This window comes from Loxodonta africana, chromosome 10 (genome assembly GCF_030014295.1).
Source record: "Loxodonta africana isolate mLoxAfr1 chromosome 10, mLoxAfr1.hap2, whole genome shotgun sequence".
In the NCBI taxonomy this organism is placed as follows: domain Eukaryota; kingdom Metazoa; phylum Chordata; class Mammalia; order Proboscidea; family Elephantidae; genus Loxodonta; species Loxodonta africana.
The window spans coordinates 67347677-67364407 of NC_087351.1; the positions used below are offsets into that span (position 1 = coordinate 67347677).

Sequence of the window (16731 nt, forward strand, 5' to 3'; positions counted from 1 at the left end):
TTAGAACCCCTTATTCATTGCTGGTGGGACTGTAAATAGTACAACCACTAAGTAAAGCAGTACGTTGTTTTCTAAAAAAAATTAAAGCTACCCTATGATTCAGCAATGCCACACCTAGGTATATACCCTAAAAAACCCAGCCAGTGCTAGGTATATACCCTAGAGACCTAAAAATAATGACACAAACAAACATCTGCATTCCTGTGTTCATAGCTACTTTACTCACAATAGCAAGCAAATGGAAACAACCAAAGTGCCCATCAATGGATGAATGGATAAGCAAATTGTGGTACATATATAGAATGGAATACTATGCAACCATAAAGAACAATGATGGGTCCTCAAAATATTACAGCATGGATGGACCTGGAGGGCATAAAGCTAAGTGAAATAAGTCAAGGATATACAGACAAATATTATATGATCCCCTTTTTATAAGAAGACAATAACAGACAAATATAGAGAGACCAATGTTCACTGGTAGTTACCAGGGGTGGGGGGTGGGAGGGGTGGGTGGAGAACGTACACCTTATACCGTAAAGCCTAGTTATCATTGGTGATGGGGAAAGTGGCACTGAATGTGGATATAATGAGCACAGCATGAGTGTCTAAGCACATAAGGATGAATATAGGCAAACTGATACACGAGTAGCTACAAGTGTGTACATAGGTGAGAACAGATAGAAGCATCTATAAAAATACAAAAACAGGTACGTGCAAACACAATTACATGGGTGCAGGCAGATATATTCATTGAAGACACAAATACAAAACTCCTCAGACAAAACCAAACACCTTCCAACATTGGGTTTTTGGGTTTGAAGGCTTAGGATCATAGTCTCATGGGACAGCTCAGTCAACTAGCATAACATAGCTCACAAAAATCATACACGCATCCTAGCGCAGCGAATAGCGTCCCTGGGGTCTTAAGGCTTGCGAGCAGCCATCTAAGACACAACTACAGCTCTCTACTCACCAGGAGCAAAACAGTAAGAAGGTATCCAAAGGCTTGGAGAAGAAGCAAGTCCACATAAGCCATGACCTCATCTACCCTGAGGCCTGAAGAACTAGATGGTGCCCAGCTACCAACACTGACCATTCTCACCGGGGTCACAATAGTTAGTCCTGGATAGGATGGGAGAAAAACATGCAGAACTCAAATTCTTTAAAAAAAAAAAAAAAAAAAATCCAGATAGACTGGAACAGTAGAGAACAGAGGACTCCCTGAGACATTCTTTAAATCTAGAACCCAGCCTATCCTCTCAGATCACCTTACAGCAAAATAGCAGAGTAGCACACAATGTCAAGGATATTACCCATAAGATTGGTGCCCTACTTCAAAAACATCAGTATGAGACCAAAAGGCCAACAACTATTCAAAAGCAAAGACAAAGAGAAGGGGGCAGGGAAACCAGAGTACTGGAAAGGGAACAAACTGAACACAGAGAATGCTGACATGTTGTAATAAATATATCTAATATCACTAAATAATCTGTGTGGAAATTGTCATATGGGAACCTAACTGGCTGTGTAAACTTTCACCAAAAACTCAATAAAATATTATCTTAAGATAATAAAAATAAATGGCAGGGATTAATATATTATCATGACCCTACTATTTAAGAGTCAGTCACTGAAAATGCATAATATATTTATACATGCCAGGTGCAGGTGGGAAGGGAAGAAGTGTAAGATGTAATCTGGGGCCACAAAAAGCACATAAGATAGTTGTGGAGGCAAAGTCATAAACATATTAAACAAAAAAGTAAACCAGACAATATATGATATGACAAAATTACATACTCATATATGTGATTATTTAAATTCAAATTAAGTAAAAAATTTAGTTCCTCAGTCACACAACCACATTTCAATAGCCATATGTGGCAGGTGGCTACCATACTGGACAGCATGGATATAGAACATTTCCATCATTGCAAAAAGTTCTATTGGTTAATGCTGCAATGGCCATTAAAGTGGTAACTGCATGAAACAGTATTAGAAAACTCAGAAAGGAAGGTGAAATGTAGACAACCCATAGATTCATTAGCTAATTTATCAACATTTATCAGCCATTTACTATACGTTTGCAACTTACAATAAAGTATCCCCCAGAATACTAAGAAATCTAATTATGTGTTCTTCTACAGACAGGAAAGAAAAAAAAAAAAGACCAAAATGGATGTCAGAAGAGACTCTGAAACTTGCTCTTGAATGTAGACTAGCTAAAGCAAATGAAAGAAATGATGAAGTCAAAGAGCTGAACAGAAGACTTCAAAGGGCAACTCGAGAAGACAAAGTATTATAATGAAACGTGCAAAGACCTGGAGCTAGAAAACCAAAAGGAAGAACTTGTTCAGAACTTCTCAAACTGACAGAACGGAAGAAAATATTCAAACCTCGAGTTGCAATTTTGAAGAATTCTATGGGCAAAATACTGAATGACGCAGAAATCATCAAAAGATAGAGGAATATACAAAGTCATTGTACCAAAAAGAACTGGTTGATATCCAACCATTTCAGGAGGTAGCATATGATTAAGAATCAACGGGAGTGAAGGAATAAATCCAAGCTGCACCAAAAGCACTGGCAAAAGACAAGGCTCCAGGAACTGACGGGATACCAACTGAGATGTTTCCACAAACAGATGCAGCACTGGAGGTGCTCATTCGTCTATGCCAAGAAATTTGGAAGACAGCTATACCTGACCAACCAACTGGAAGAGACCCATATATGTGCCTATTCCCAAGAAAGGTGATCCAACAGAATGCAGAAATTATCGAACAATATCATATACAAGTAAAATTCTGCTGAAGATCATTCAAAAATGGCTGCAGCAGTACATCAACAGAGAACTACCAGAAATTCAAGCCAGATTCAGGAGAGGATGTGGAACACGGGATATCGTTGCTGATGTCAGATGGATCCTGGCTAAAAGCAGAGAATACCAGAAAGACATTTACCTGTGTTTTACTGACTATGCAAAGGCATTCAACTATGGAGATCATAACATATTATAGATAACATTGCGAAGAATGGGAATTCCAGAACACTTAATCGTGTTCATGCAGAACCTGTACTTACACCAAGAGGCAGTTGTTCAAGCAGAACAAGGGGATACTGTGCGGTTTAAAATCAGGAAAAGTGTGCATCAAGGTTGTATACTTTCACCATACATATTCAATCTGCATGCTGAGCAAATCATCTGAGAAGCTGGACTATATGAAGAACACGACATCAGGACTGGAGGAAGACTCATTAACAATTTGCGATATGCAGATGACACAACCTCGCATGCTGAAAGTGAAGAGGAAGCACTTACTGATGAAGATCAAAGACTACAGCCTCCGATATGGATTACACCTCAACATAAAGAAAACAAAAATCCTTGCAACTGGACCAATAAGCAACATCATGATAACAAAGATTGAAGTAGTCAAAGATTTCATTTTACTTGGATCCACAATCAACGCCCATGGAAGCAGCAGCCAAGAAATCAAATGCCACTGCATTAGGCAAATCTGCTGCAAAAGACCTTTCTGAAGTGTTGAAAAGCAAAGACATTACTTTGAGGACTAACGGGCACCTGACCCAAACCGTGGTTTTTTCAATCGCCTCTTACGTATGCAGATGCTGGCCAATGAGTAAGGAACACCAGAAGAATATTACAGTGCTGGTGAAGAACACTAAATATACCATGGACTACCAGAAGAACATACAAGTCTGTCTTGAAAGAAACGTAGCCACAGTGCTCCTTGGAAGTGAGGATGGCGAGACTTTGTCTCATGTACTTTGGACAGGTTATCAGGAGGGACCAGTCCCTAGAGAAGGACATCATGCCTGGTAAGGTAGCGGGTTGGCAAAAAAGAGGAAGACTGTTGATGAGATGGACTGGCACAGTGGCTGCAATAATGGGCTCAAACATAGTAATGATTGTGAGGATGGTGCAGGTTTGGGCAGTGTTTCGTTCTGTTGTACAAAGGGTTGCTACGAGTCAGAACTGACTCAATGGCACCTAACAGCAACAACAAATACGTATTCTTCTGAAGCTGTGTATTTTTGGACATATCACTGAATCATTACATGCTTCATCTCTTTATATAAAAAATGAGAAATTAATGTGGCATCTACTTTTTTACTGTGGCAATATGGTGATTTATGTTCACATAACATAAAGGAAATGACAAACTTATATGACTCATCAAACCATGCAAACAAAGGATTGATATGGATGATAAGACCTTATTTTATAGGCTATAAAAGCCCTCCCTTCATATTTGTTGTAAAAACGACACTTTACACAAAAACAAATTGGGATAATAGACAACTCTGTACAGTTTTATATCTAGCTAATTGATTAGCTTAGGCTTTGTTTAAAAACATAAATATACAGATGAAAACAGGGAATATAAAACATAAGATGATCATTCCTACTATATCAAATACCTCAAGAGTCAAGCACACAGACATGTTATTGTTCATGAAGGAAATTAAAAATACGTAGTGTTCACTACTAGATAACAGAAAAGAATCATCTTAGGTGAAGGGAAAGACAACACACAACACAGGAGATGTCAGCACAACTGGTCTAAACCAAAAGCTAAGAAGTTTCCTGAACACAATCAAACACTTTGTGGGACAGAGTAGCAGGGGCTGGGGTCCAGGCACCACGGTTTTGGAGGGAATCTAGGTCAATTGCTATAACAAAGTATATTAAGACAGTGTCCTGCATCTCACTCTGGTGAGTGGCGTCTGGGGTCTTCGAAGTTTACAGGCAGCCATATAATGTAAGATGCATCTGTTGGTCCAAATGCACTTGGAGCAAAAGAGAATGAAGTACACCAAAGACACAAGGAAAATATTAGCTGAAGAGACAAAAGCACCACATAAGACCAGAGACTCCATTAGCCTGAGACCAGAAGAACTAGATGGTGCCCAGCTATTACCAATGACCACCCTAACAGGGAACACAATAGACAGTCCCTGATGGACCAGGAGAAAAGTGTGGAGCAGAACTCAAATTCACATAAAAAGACCAGACTTAATGGTCTGATTGAGACTGGAGGAACCCTTGATGCTATGGCCCCCGGATGCTCGGTTAACCCGGAACTAAAACCATTCCCGAAGCCCACTCTTCAGACAAAGATTAGACTGGACTATAAAACATAAAATAATACTTGTGAAGAATGCGCTTCTTAGTTCAAGCAGATACATGAGACCAAATGGGTGGCTTCTGTCCAGAGGCAGGATGAGAAGGCAGGAGGGGACAGGAGATGGTCAGACAGACAAGGGAAGCTCAGTATGGAAAGGGGGAATATGCTGTCACATTATAGGGATTGCAACATACCAATATGTGCATAAATCTTTGTATGAGAAATTAACTTGAGCTGTAAACTTTCACCTAAAGCACAATAAATATATAAAACATTTGTTTAAAAATTTTTAAAAAGTGGTGGAAAGAATGCTAAACAGCAGATGGTATCAAGGAATGTGGATGGGGCAGCATTTCAATTGCACTTCACAAACTCATCCATTCTCTGCATTCTCCATTCTACCACTTATGGAAATAGGGAAAAAATTCATCCCACAATTCTGTGCTGCTTCAGTATGGTTTCCAAGAGGTGGTGAGATTAATATAGTTAATGCCCAAATTTAAACTAGACTTAGTGATACATATTCTTCTGCAGTGCCACTGGGTGGATTTGAACCACCAGCATCAGCTGCCTCAAGAATTAGCATAGCTCTGGGTAAGTAAGCCACAACTACTCTGAGCCTCAGTTTCCTCATTCTTAAAATTCATTAATAGTTCATGGGTTGTGGTAGGGATCAAACGAAATAATGAATGTGAAAAGCCTTTCATAAATTAAAAAAGATACAATAAGAGTAACCAATGATACCGGTTAAAAACAAAGTTATATGCCCTTAGCAGCAGAATCCATGCCCCACAAACACACACTTGGGTGAATACTATGATAAACTACATGGCATGGGGATTAGGACCCTTCCTGAGAGACATAATCCAGTAGTAGTAAGGTTGGTAACTCCTATCTAAAGATGGGAAGTTCAGTTACCTGCTTGCTTTTGCTTTGCTCAGTGGGATATAAAAATCTGCATTCAGAGCTAAATTCTCCAGCCAACAGATTTTTATAGGCCATAATGACTGACAATAAAAGAGATACTGAATGGAAAAGAGAAATAGCTAAAGGATATTTTTTGGATGTTGGCTGTGTCTTCCCCTTGAAATCTGCAGTAACATCTAAGTTTTCTGCCCTTCCTTTATTCCACCTCTCTATTTGTTTAGCACTCACATCTTTGTTCCCAGTAAAAATGTGATCATATATTCTTAAAGCTCACTAGTGGGGGCCATGCTACATCATTCCTGAAAACCAACTTATAAAAGCAATATCCATATGCTCATAAAATGTGTTTTTCTTCTTAATCCACACTTCAAAATAAGTAGCTCCTAAGCCAGCAGATGAGAGGTTCTCCCGGGTGCTACACCCATGGAAGCAGCAGTCAAGAAATCAAATGACGCACTGCACTGGGCGTATCTCCTACAAAAGACCTCTTTAAAGTGTTAAAAGGCAAAGATGTCACTTTAAGGACTACGGTGTGCCTGACCCAAGTCATGGTGTTTTTAATCACCTCAGATGCATGCGAAAGCTGGACAATGAATAAGGAAGACCGAAGAAGTACTGATGCCTTTGAATTAACGGTGTTGGTGAAGAATATTGAATATACCATGGACTGCCAAAAGAATGAATGAATCTGTCTTGGAAGAAGTACAGCCAGAACACTCATTAGATGTGAGGATGGTGAGACTTCATCTCACGTACTTTGTACATGTTATCAGGAAGGACCAGTCCTGGAGAAGAACATCATGCTTGGTAAAGTAGAGGGTCAGCAAAAAACAGGAAGACCCTCAATGAGATGGACTGACACAGTGGCTGCAACAACGGGCTCAAGTAAAACAGTTGTGAGGATGGCGAAAGAACGGGCAGTGTTTCATTCTGTTGTATATGGGCTCGATACGAGTCAGAAGCGACTTGACAGAACCTAACAAAAGCAACTCTGTTTCTGAGATTCTGACCTGGTCCCATTTCTCTACATCATAAACTTGTAATCAACTTCTTTCCAGTCTTAAGTGGAAAGATTACTTCAACGTAGTTATCTACTGGGTAACACAGGGCTATTTTTGGTGTCAGATAAGGTCACAACCCAGGAAGTTATGTTCCGGTAAAAAGACTAATAAAGATCTGCAATTTAAAAATGTTCAGCAGTACCAGATCCAAAGAAGATTGTGTTGGGTATACTGCTTAATATCATTCCTCTTCTCCGTCCTTTAAGGAAGCACACAGGTGAAAAGACAGATGAAAAGGCAGAGAAGAAAGTAGGTATTGTTTCAGGGGCGGAGCAGTGTGGGAGATGAGGAAAGGATGCTGTTGGTGAGGAAGTCAAAGTTATAAGGAAGCTCTGTGACTGAACAACAAAAGTAATCAGTTCAGATACTTTTCAACCAATGTATCTGCCAAATCCACACTGTCCCCAAAACTATATAAAGAAAATGTTCCCTTCTTAGGAGTCAAAGAAACTAATCATTGTGAGATAATTAGGCTTTTCTTTAATATCTAACTTTCCTTGAACTGCTAAGCCATTAAAATCTATATATTCAGGTAGTCTATTAATGACACCTGAAAAAAAAAATACATTTACAAGTATTTGATATGCATTACCAAATTCAAGATCAAGGTAGGCACAACTATTTTAGCTCATTCACTTAAAATAATCAGAAATTAAACAGGATTTTTAAACTGTGCTGTAAGGCTCCAAGGAGCCCCATTCTTGGAGTGGTTAAAGCAGTTGGCTGCTAGCCCAAAGGTCAGTGGTTCGAACCCATCAGTGGCTCCTCAGGAGAAAGATGTGGCAATCTGCTTCCATTAAAGTTTATAGTCTTGGAAACCCCATGGGGCAGTTCTACAGGGTCGCTATGAGTCAGAATTAACTTGATGGCAGTGGTTTGGTTTTGATTTGTAAGGCCCCATGTTTCATTCCCAAGTGGTTTTCCACAGTCACTGAAGGGCTTTCCATAAAGGAAAAAGAAGTCTGAAAACCAGTAGAGAACACAAAGACTGTCATAAACAATAAAAACCGTAGAATATCTCAGGATTAACCTTTGACCCATGTAATCCAAGGCTCATTAGTAGTCAGTAGAAATTACTGAGAGAAGAGAACTCATCTTTCTCCTTTGTAAACTGCCAGATTATTTTATGCAATTAACTGCACCCAGCGAGCACTCATTAAAAATTATTCGGCTATTAGACAGTGGTTCTGGGTCTCAAGAGATTCTGTCACCCTACTGACATCCTACAGCACCTGTCGTATTGGGTACTATTCTGGAAAGAAACAAGTTAAACAAACAAACCCCTGTTCTTAAGGAATACACAGTCCAGAAAAGGAAAAGGTGAAGAGTGAAGCAAAGATGGCTGAACAGAACACTGTGAAAATCCTGTTATCCCTGACCCTTAAAATTTCTTCTCTATTTCTAAATCTTGAGTGGCTCTGGTATTTGCTCTTCATGTTTCTGCTTGGTCAGGAAAAGAAATCCACTATAACACATCCTCTTCTTAAAGTTCAGAGTAATGCTCAGATTTAGCCAAGAATTTATATCGCATCTTGAAAGTTACACTGCCTTTGCTGTTCCTTCAGCTATATGCCTGCTATGTGCTACCCACTGCCACTGTGCTTAGTACTGTTGACCTGACAGAACAAAACCTGAGTTCATACCTTAGATGTAAATGTTGCTGCTGTTACTGTTAGCTGCCTTCAAGTTCTTCCCGACTCATGGTGATCCCTGGTGTTACAGAGTCGAACTGCCCCAGAAGGTTTTCTTAGCTGTAATCTTTACAGGAGCAATTCTCCAGCCTTTCTTCTGCAGAGCCGCTGGGTGGGTTTGAACTGCCCACCTTTAGGTTAGCAGCCAATCGCAAACAGCTTGTGCCACCCAGGCTCCTAGGTGTGCCTATCTGCCTCAAATAAATTGTTACACATCGTACTTAGTGTGATGAAAGAAATGTAGTGTTGCGATAGAAAATAATGGGGGGGGGGAATAGGGAACCTACCTTAGCAAGGGAGGTCAGGGAACCTCTCACTGAGGGGGTGACATATAAGTTGAGACTTTAAGGGCAAGGTGTCAATCAGGGGAAAAGGTTCTTGACAAACGGATCAGCAAGGGCAAAGGCCCAGTGGTGAGTGTTTGGTGTTTGACGGTTTGAAAGAAGGTCGATGACGGTGGAGCAGTAACTAAGAGAGAGCATGGCATGAGTTTATTTTTTGAGTGGTTAATGAATGCTAGACATTGTGCTAAGAATGTTAAAGGCATGCTCTTATGTAATCACCATCAGAAATCACCATTTTCAAAATGAAAAAAGACAACGATGGAAGAAGTTAAGAAACTTGTCGAAAGTCACACAGAAAGTGGTGGAGCTTGGATTCAGTTCAGTGCAGATTTGGGTGGACACCAACCTCCAACCTTTTGGTTAGCAACTGAGTGTGTCAACCCTTTGCATCACCAGGGATTCCATAAGTAAAAGAAAGGAGGCCAGTTAAGTAGCCCAGAAGAGAGATGATAGCAGTTTGGACTAGAGGTATTTTGGGATCTGATCAAATAAGACTTGCCAATGATTTAAATGTGGGAAATATGAGAAATAGGGAAAGGCTGGGATAAACTCCCAGGCTTCTGGCTTTAGTAATAAGTGGGTCATGATAGATTATACTGAAATAGTACAGGGAAACACTTGGGAAGGATGGGTAGATTCATTCAATCATTGAATAAATTTTTATTGTGCTTCCAGTATGTAAGGATACAGTAGAGTACAAAAACAGTTAGCCTTGCCATCACAGAGCTTACATCTTGGGGGCAGAGGGAGGGTGGCAGTTAGACAAATTAATATGTACACCATTAGATGGTGCTAAGTGCTATGGAAAACAATAAAGCAGGTTAAGTGTGAAAGGAGGTTACATTTTAATTGAATGGCCAAAAAGGTGTGAATAGAGGCCTAAAGGAAACGAAGGAGGCAGCCCTGAGGGTTTCTGAGAGAAAAAGAGTTCTTGGCTGTCTCAATAAACTGCAAAGGCCCTGGGGCAGGGGCATTTGAGAGCAAAGAGGCCAGGGCCATACAGCAGTGTAGGTAAGAAGATTAAGTAAGCAAAAGAATAGTAATTTAGGTCAAGAGAAGAAGATAATATAGAACTCTGGTTAAGGATTTTGGCTTTTACTTTAAGTAAAATGGGAAGCCACTAGAGGATTTAGAGTGGAGGAATGGAGGAGCAGCATACTCTGGCTGTAATTTGATAACTACACTATAAGGGCTCACAGGAAAAGCAGAGAGATAAGAGACAATAACCCTCTGGTGGTGAAGAGCAAGTGGTGGTGAAGAGCAGACAGGGTATGTTGATGGGATTAGATACCGTGGTGTAAAGAAAAAGGGAAGAATTAAGGATGACTGAAAGGTTTTTTGGCCTGAGCCAAGGGAAGAATGAGGTTCCATTTTCTAAATGGGGATTAGCATGGGAAGAACAGATTTATGGAAAAAAAACAGGAATTTAGTTTCCCATATTCAGTTGGCAATATCCATTACAAATTTAAATAGAGGTGTTGAGTGCGTAGGTGTTTTCTGGATTTCAAGAGAGATCTGGGTTGGAGATTTTAAGTCTGGTACTTCAGCATAGAGATGGTATTTAAATCATGGGAATGAATCTAGGAAAAAGTATAGAGAAAAGGATCCAGAACTGAAGCCTTGTTAAATTCTACCACCTAGGCATTTCCATCTCATACCTAGCATTCTTATAATAAAACAACTGGTATAATTTTTAAAGTTATTTCTTGTTACACTGGCTGTTTCTAAAGTCATCAAGGTCTTCAAGGGGACACAGCAATGAACTAAAAAGATCATATCAGCTAAATCTCCTCAAAAGAGAAAGAAAGAATTCCATCCATGATCACTGGAATGAATACCAGGAACTCAAAACATTTCCAAACATAGAAGGTGTTACAGTGTAAGAGGTTAAATGCTTGGGTATATGGATCCAGGATGCCTGGATTTTAATGCTGGTACCTACACTTAACTGTGTGATCTAAGACAAGGTACTTACTGTGCAGTTTCCTTTACAGTAAGCTGGGGATAATACTTTAAATTCAGTTGTAAAGGAATTAATACCTGTAGAGTGCTTTAAACTTTTGTACTAAAAAAATTAGTTATCTTACTATTACTGACATTAAGTTGTTGATACAAAAGTCGGGAGACCCTGAAGCTAGCTAGCCACACTCAGTTTTTCAGTTTTCTTAACCAGGGGCTTGTAGCTCTCTGTTTGGGTTTCAAAACTGAGGTCAAAACACGTTTCTAAATTCAATTCTAAATAAGGGCTTATAGCACCCAGTCTGGATTTTAAAGCAAACTCAAAACACGACTCCAAATTCCTAAGCATCCAAAACAGTCTTTGGTGGTGGGGAGAGAAAAAAGAAAGGACTGACTAGTCCTAGTTCACTCACGCATTACAGTCAGCATGTCTGATAACCAGGTCCACCTGTGACAAAAGCCACCAGACCCGAATCCTTCCTAACCAGTTACTTCATCCTTTTCTGGTCTCTCCTCTAGAGAACGATTATGAATGTGCCTTCGAAGACAAGGGTTAAATCAAGCTTTTGAATGGGAGTGTAGCAAAGACCTGGGAATCTAACTCATGGCAGCAACAGAGACGACTTCTCCAGAGTGTCACCATCTATTCCCTTTCCCGAATATCCAAAAGTACGGCGGGATGAGACTCTTCTAGGGTGGGTACTGGGAAAAACAGCGACCTTCTCTCATCTGTCCCCCACCCCCACTCATTCCTCTGGGGACAAAGCGCCAGGGCGAAGCAGCCACCCTTCCCTCCTCTCCTTGAGCTCCGGTGGCCTGACAGGCACCTCAAGCTCCAGCCTCTGGTCGCCCGGCCCGAGGAGACACCCGGGAAGAAACAATAAGGCCGTGACGGATGCCGTACCTCTCATGGTCGCGGCCGTCGAAGTAGACGAAATCGCCGTTCTGGACGCACTTGGCGCAGGTCAGCCGCCGGCGGGTAGTGTTGCACAGCGGACACCGCTCAACCGCCACGTACAGCCCCTCCGCGTCGTCCACGGAGTCCACTAGGTCCCGGACGAGCTGCCGAGACCCGCAGCCAGGAGCCTCCGGCGCCCGGGCTCCCTTCCCACTGGGAGACGCCATGATGGCCTGAGAGCAGAGCCAGTCACGTGGGATTTTGTTTTCAACCAAGTGCATCCTGGGCGAGGAGGAGGGGCCTGGGGAGGCGCCGGAGGGAGGGCGGGGGTCCTGACGGAACCCTGGCTCTTTCCCTGCCTCTCGCCCAGCCTCCGGACGACCCCGGGGGCAGCAGCGGGAAGGGCAGTGGCTGGTCTGCGCCTGCCCCGGAGGCCGTTGTTTTCCTGTCTGCTGAGGGGCAGCCGGTCCCCTAGCAGAGAAAAATTATGTTAGAGGGGAGTCTGCCGAACAAAACGTCGTCACCTGGCTCCTTCCAAGGCTACTACTAGTTAACGCCTCAAAGTTGTGCAAAAAATAGTAATACAGTGTCCTAAGGACTCTGGGAAAACGGGTTGGGAAAATGAGGGAACGTCTTTAATTCGCTATAGATGCTTTTAAGTTTGACTAAAACTAAAGCAAACAAACAAAAATCCGAACTCGCCCTGAAGTCGATTCCGACTCATCGCGACCCTGTAAGTACAGAGTAAAATTGCCCCACGCAGTTTCCAAGGAGCGCCTGGTCTATTCAGACTGCCCACCACACAGCTCTTAACCACACCACCAGGGTTTCCACAGCAAACAAAATTGGGAGAATTTTGGTTTACCCGCCTACTAGCTGCGTGACCTGGTGCAAATTCCTTACCTTCTCTGTCACTGTTCTCTCATCTGTTGAATGGAGATAGTTATAGTACCAACCTAATGTCATGAAGATTAATAAGTAAATACATTTAATAGTAAGTGATCCATATTGATCATAGCTAACTAATGGAAAGAACCATACCGAATGTGGAAATCAAAGTTGTACCTTTCTGGTAAGTGAATTTTAATTCATTTAATGGCCAACACCCCTCCCATACACTGGGCCATGCTCTGATAAAGAATTTGAAGGAGGTTTTTTAGATGGTTAGGATTTCCCTTCAAGCTTCTTTCTGTGGGGGTAAGTAGGATTGGTGGGTGGGAGGTTATATCAGAATAATTAGTGTTTGAATATGCCTGTAAAACACAGAAGGAAAAAAGAAGTTTATGTCATAAGGAAGTTTACAAATTATCTAAACTAGTTGCTGTGGCGTTGATTCCAGTGACGCCGTGTGTGTCAGAATAGAACTGTGGGCCACAGGGTTTTCAATGCTGATTTTTTCGCAAGTAGATAGCCAGGCCTTTCTTCCAAGGTGTCTTTGGGTGGACGCGAACTGCCAAACTTTCAGTTAGCAGCCAAGCACTTAACTATTTACACCACCCGGGGACTCCACAAACTACTTAGACTAATGATTCTCAGGGATTATTGTAGTAGTCTAATAAAATGGCTCCCCTAAATTCTCTGAGACTTCTCTCCCAAGTTCCAGACCCAACAGTTCATAGCTGCCTACTACTAGGCATGTCTGAAAATGAACTCTTCCTCTCCCAAAACCTGCTTCCTTATTTTGGTGAAGAACATAATCACTGACCACTTAGGACTGAGAGCCATGAGTCATTTTAGCCCCATCCCTCCCGGTTAGCCTCCACATCTCATCCATCATCAAATGCTGGCAATTCTACAATCTAATTAGGTTTTAAACCTGAACACTTTGCTCCATTCTTAGTCTTACCAAGTCTGTTTTTATTACAATTACGTAGGATTATTATAAAAGTAGACAAAAGCAAAATACCTTACATTGATTTCTAAATAAAGCTTACACTAAACCTAAATGGTTACTTAAAATTTAAGATTAAGTAAGGCAAATCATTTTCTGAGTGTTGCACACAGGATATTTAATTTTCTTAAGGTTCAGACTTTCATTTGTATTCTGACAAGATCCTTCACAACGCCTGATACCTAATGGCTAGAATCATCAGTGTTAAACAAGGCAAAAAGACACATTAATTCCTACCCTGCTAGATGATATTATAGATAATATCTAGTTCATGCAGTTATTTGAAATTTCTACATATTTTCCAAAAACATATTGATATACTACATATTTAACAAGAGTAGAATATTGAATTTTAATGATGTTACAATATCATCCTAGCAAGGCCCTAAATCTTTCAAATTCTGAAATAAGTTCAATCGTTCAGTTTTTAAAACAATACACAAGAGTCATTTTGAATGTTTTTTATTTAAGCATGGCTGTTCACATAGAATCATCCTTTAATAAGTGAAAAATGTACATAAACTCTCCATAACTAGAGGTAGAATACATAAATTTCTGTGCTGGGCTTAGGTACATATTCAAATCAGTATACTGTGAGATGTTAATGATATACTCAGGCTTTTTTAAAACCTTTTAGAATAGGATAGATGTTTTCGAATGCTTCATAGATCTCAGAACGTTCTTTGGCACCTAAAGAAGAATCCAAGGTTATATCATTTTTATTATAAAAACAATACCAAGACAGATTTTCTTAACACTAAAATTTCATTGTGTCATCTCCAATTACTTTTAACATGATGACATCTCTAAGTGTTCTTGAGAAGTAACGGTGGCATTTATTCCAAGGTAAAAGCAGAAGAATTTGGTGACTACAGCCAGATCCCCACAACACACCGTAGGGCAGAATTTTCCAGTATTTCTGCTCCATCAGCGTATCAGTTAGTCCGTAGCCACACATCGCTCAGTAGGAAATATGGAATGTTACAGCTAGGTGTGCACAAGAATATGATCTCAGAGTAACTTCATCAGCACCTGGGGGCTCTCAAACCAAACCTGTTACAGTTGATTCTGACTCATGGCAATCCTATGTGTTACAGAGTAAAAGTGCTCCACAGGGTTTTCTTGGCTGTAATCTTTCTGGAAGATCGACAGTCCTTTCTTCTGCTGGGCCACTGGGTGGGTACTTGGCTATCAGCGAAGGGGATTTCTTTTGATCCACTCATCTCTAGTTAACATCTTGATTCTCTAATATTGACTAAAAGGTAGACAAATGAGCTATTCTAGAGCTTTAAATGTCAGCGTATGGGGAAGGAATTATTAGAGGGAAAATTGTACCCTTTTTACCTTTAGAGTCTTAGGTAAGTTTCAAGGAATCTTTAACTCTAACATAATTGCTCTGGAGTTATAGTGATTAAACACATGAATTTTACAGTCCCACCTTGAAAAATGTTATCAGTCAGGTCTCACTCCTTTCACCTCTCCAGCCACCACTACCTCTACTCTCAAAATTATGGAGGCACATTATGCACTAAGGGATACAGACTGGTATTGCTGATGTTTATATGAAGTGCGCTAAGCAGGAAAATATAATCTGATATTACTGTAGGCAAGAGGCAAGGAGGGTAAGGGAAGGGACAAAGTTTGGAAAGGAGATTAATGAAGGGAATACAAAAACGTTTAACATGAAGCGAAATGGTAAATAAGCTGACAAAGGCTCTTCCTTGAGAGCTAGAAATTTAGAAAGGAGGAAGGCTTCAGTAAGAGGGTAGAAATAACCTCCACATCACATCCATCATCAAATGCTAAGGGGTTATCTGAATTCATTACAGGACTGTTTTTGTTGTTAGAAGCTGTCAACTCGATTCTAACTGATAGTGACCCCAGGCGACAGAGTAGAAATGCCCCCATGGGGTTTTCTTGGCTGTAATCTTTACAGAAGCAGATCAACAAGTCTTTCCCCCATGGAGCCACTGGGTGGGTTTGAACTACCAACCAAATTTCGGTTAGCAGCCAAGTGCTTAACCATTGCACCACCAAAAAAAAAAACAAACCTGTCATCATCAAGTCGATTTTGACTCATGGTGACCTTATAGGACAGAAGAGAACTGCCCCATAAGATTTCCAAGGAGAGGGTGGTGGATTCAAACTGCCGATCTTTGTTTTTGGTTGGCAGCTGTAGCTCTTAACGACTGCCCCACCAGGGCTCCTTAGTTTTAGGACTAATTAGAGGGAATTACCAAAAGAAGGATCAACAGATTTGAGAATCAGGTAGTAAGGAGGATTCAGAATCAAGGATGAAGTCTTTGTAAGCTTAATTTTTTTTTTTAAGAGGTAAGGGCAAAACCAAGTCCATAAGAGCCAAATATGACCCTGAGTATAACCAAAAACAAACAAAAACTATTGCTGTCTAGTCAATTCTGACTCATAGCGACCATATTGGACAGAGTAGAACTGCCCCATAGGGTTTCCAAGGAGCAACTGGTGGATTCAAACTGCCAGCCTTTTGGTTAGCAGTCAAATGTTTAACCATCCCACCTAAATTTAAATACCATCTCAAGAATAGATTGTATGCAATGAACACTATGACCAAAGACAAGATTAGTTGTGGACTGACATCAAGGACATCATACCCGAAGTAAAAGGTCATTAAAAAGACAAAAGACCAAAATGGATGCCGGAAGAGACTCTGAAACTTGCTCTTCAACACAGAGTAGCTAAAGCAAGGGAGAAATGGACTAAAAGAGTTAAACAGAAGATTTCAAAGGGCAGCTCGAGAAGACAAAATGAAATACTATGATGAAATATGC

The 16731-nt window shown here is 40.7% G+C and overlaps 2 protein-coding genes across 3 annotated transcripts in view; both read right to left on the reverse strand.

Moving 5' to 3' along the window:
- ATG14 (autophagy related 14) overlaps positions 1–12291 on the reverse strand; it is a 78294-nt gene extending 66003 nt beyond the window's left edge. For both annotated transcript variants that reach the window (XM_064292511.1, XM_003408663.4), the window contains exon 1: positions 12040–12291. In XM_064292511.1, coding sequence (XP_064148581.1) covers positions 12040–12260 — 221 coding nt within the window. In that variant the 5' untranslated portion in view covers positions 12261–12291. The remainder of the gene's footprint in view (positions 1–12039) is intronic.
- A 2246-nt stretch (positions 12292–14537) lies between these two features.
- Positions 14538–16731, reverse strand: part of TBPL2 (TATA-box binding protein like 2) — a 30668-nt gene continuing 28474 nt past the window's right edge. The window contains exon 7 of the mRNA XM_003408664.4: positions 14538–14614. Within this exon, the coding sequence (XP_003408712.1) occupies positions 14538–14614 (77 nt within the window). The remainder of the gene's footprint in view (positions 14615–16731) is intronic.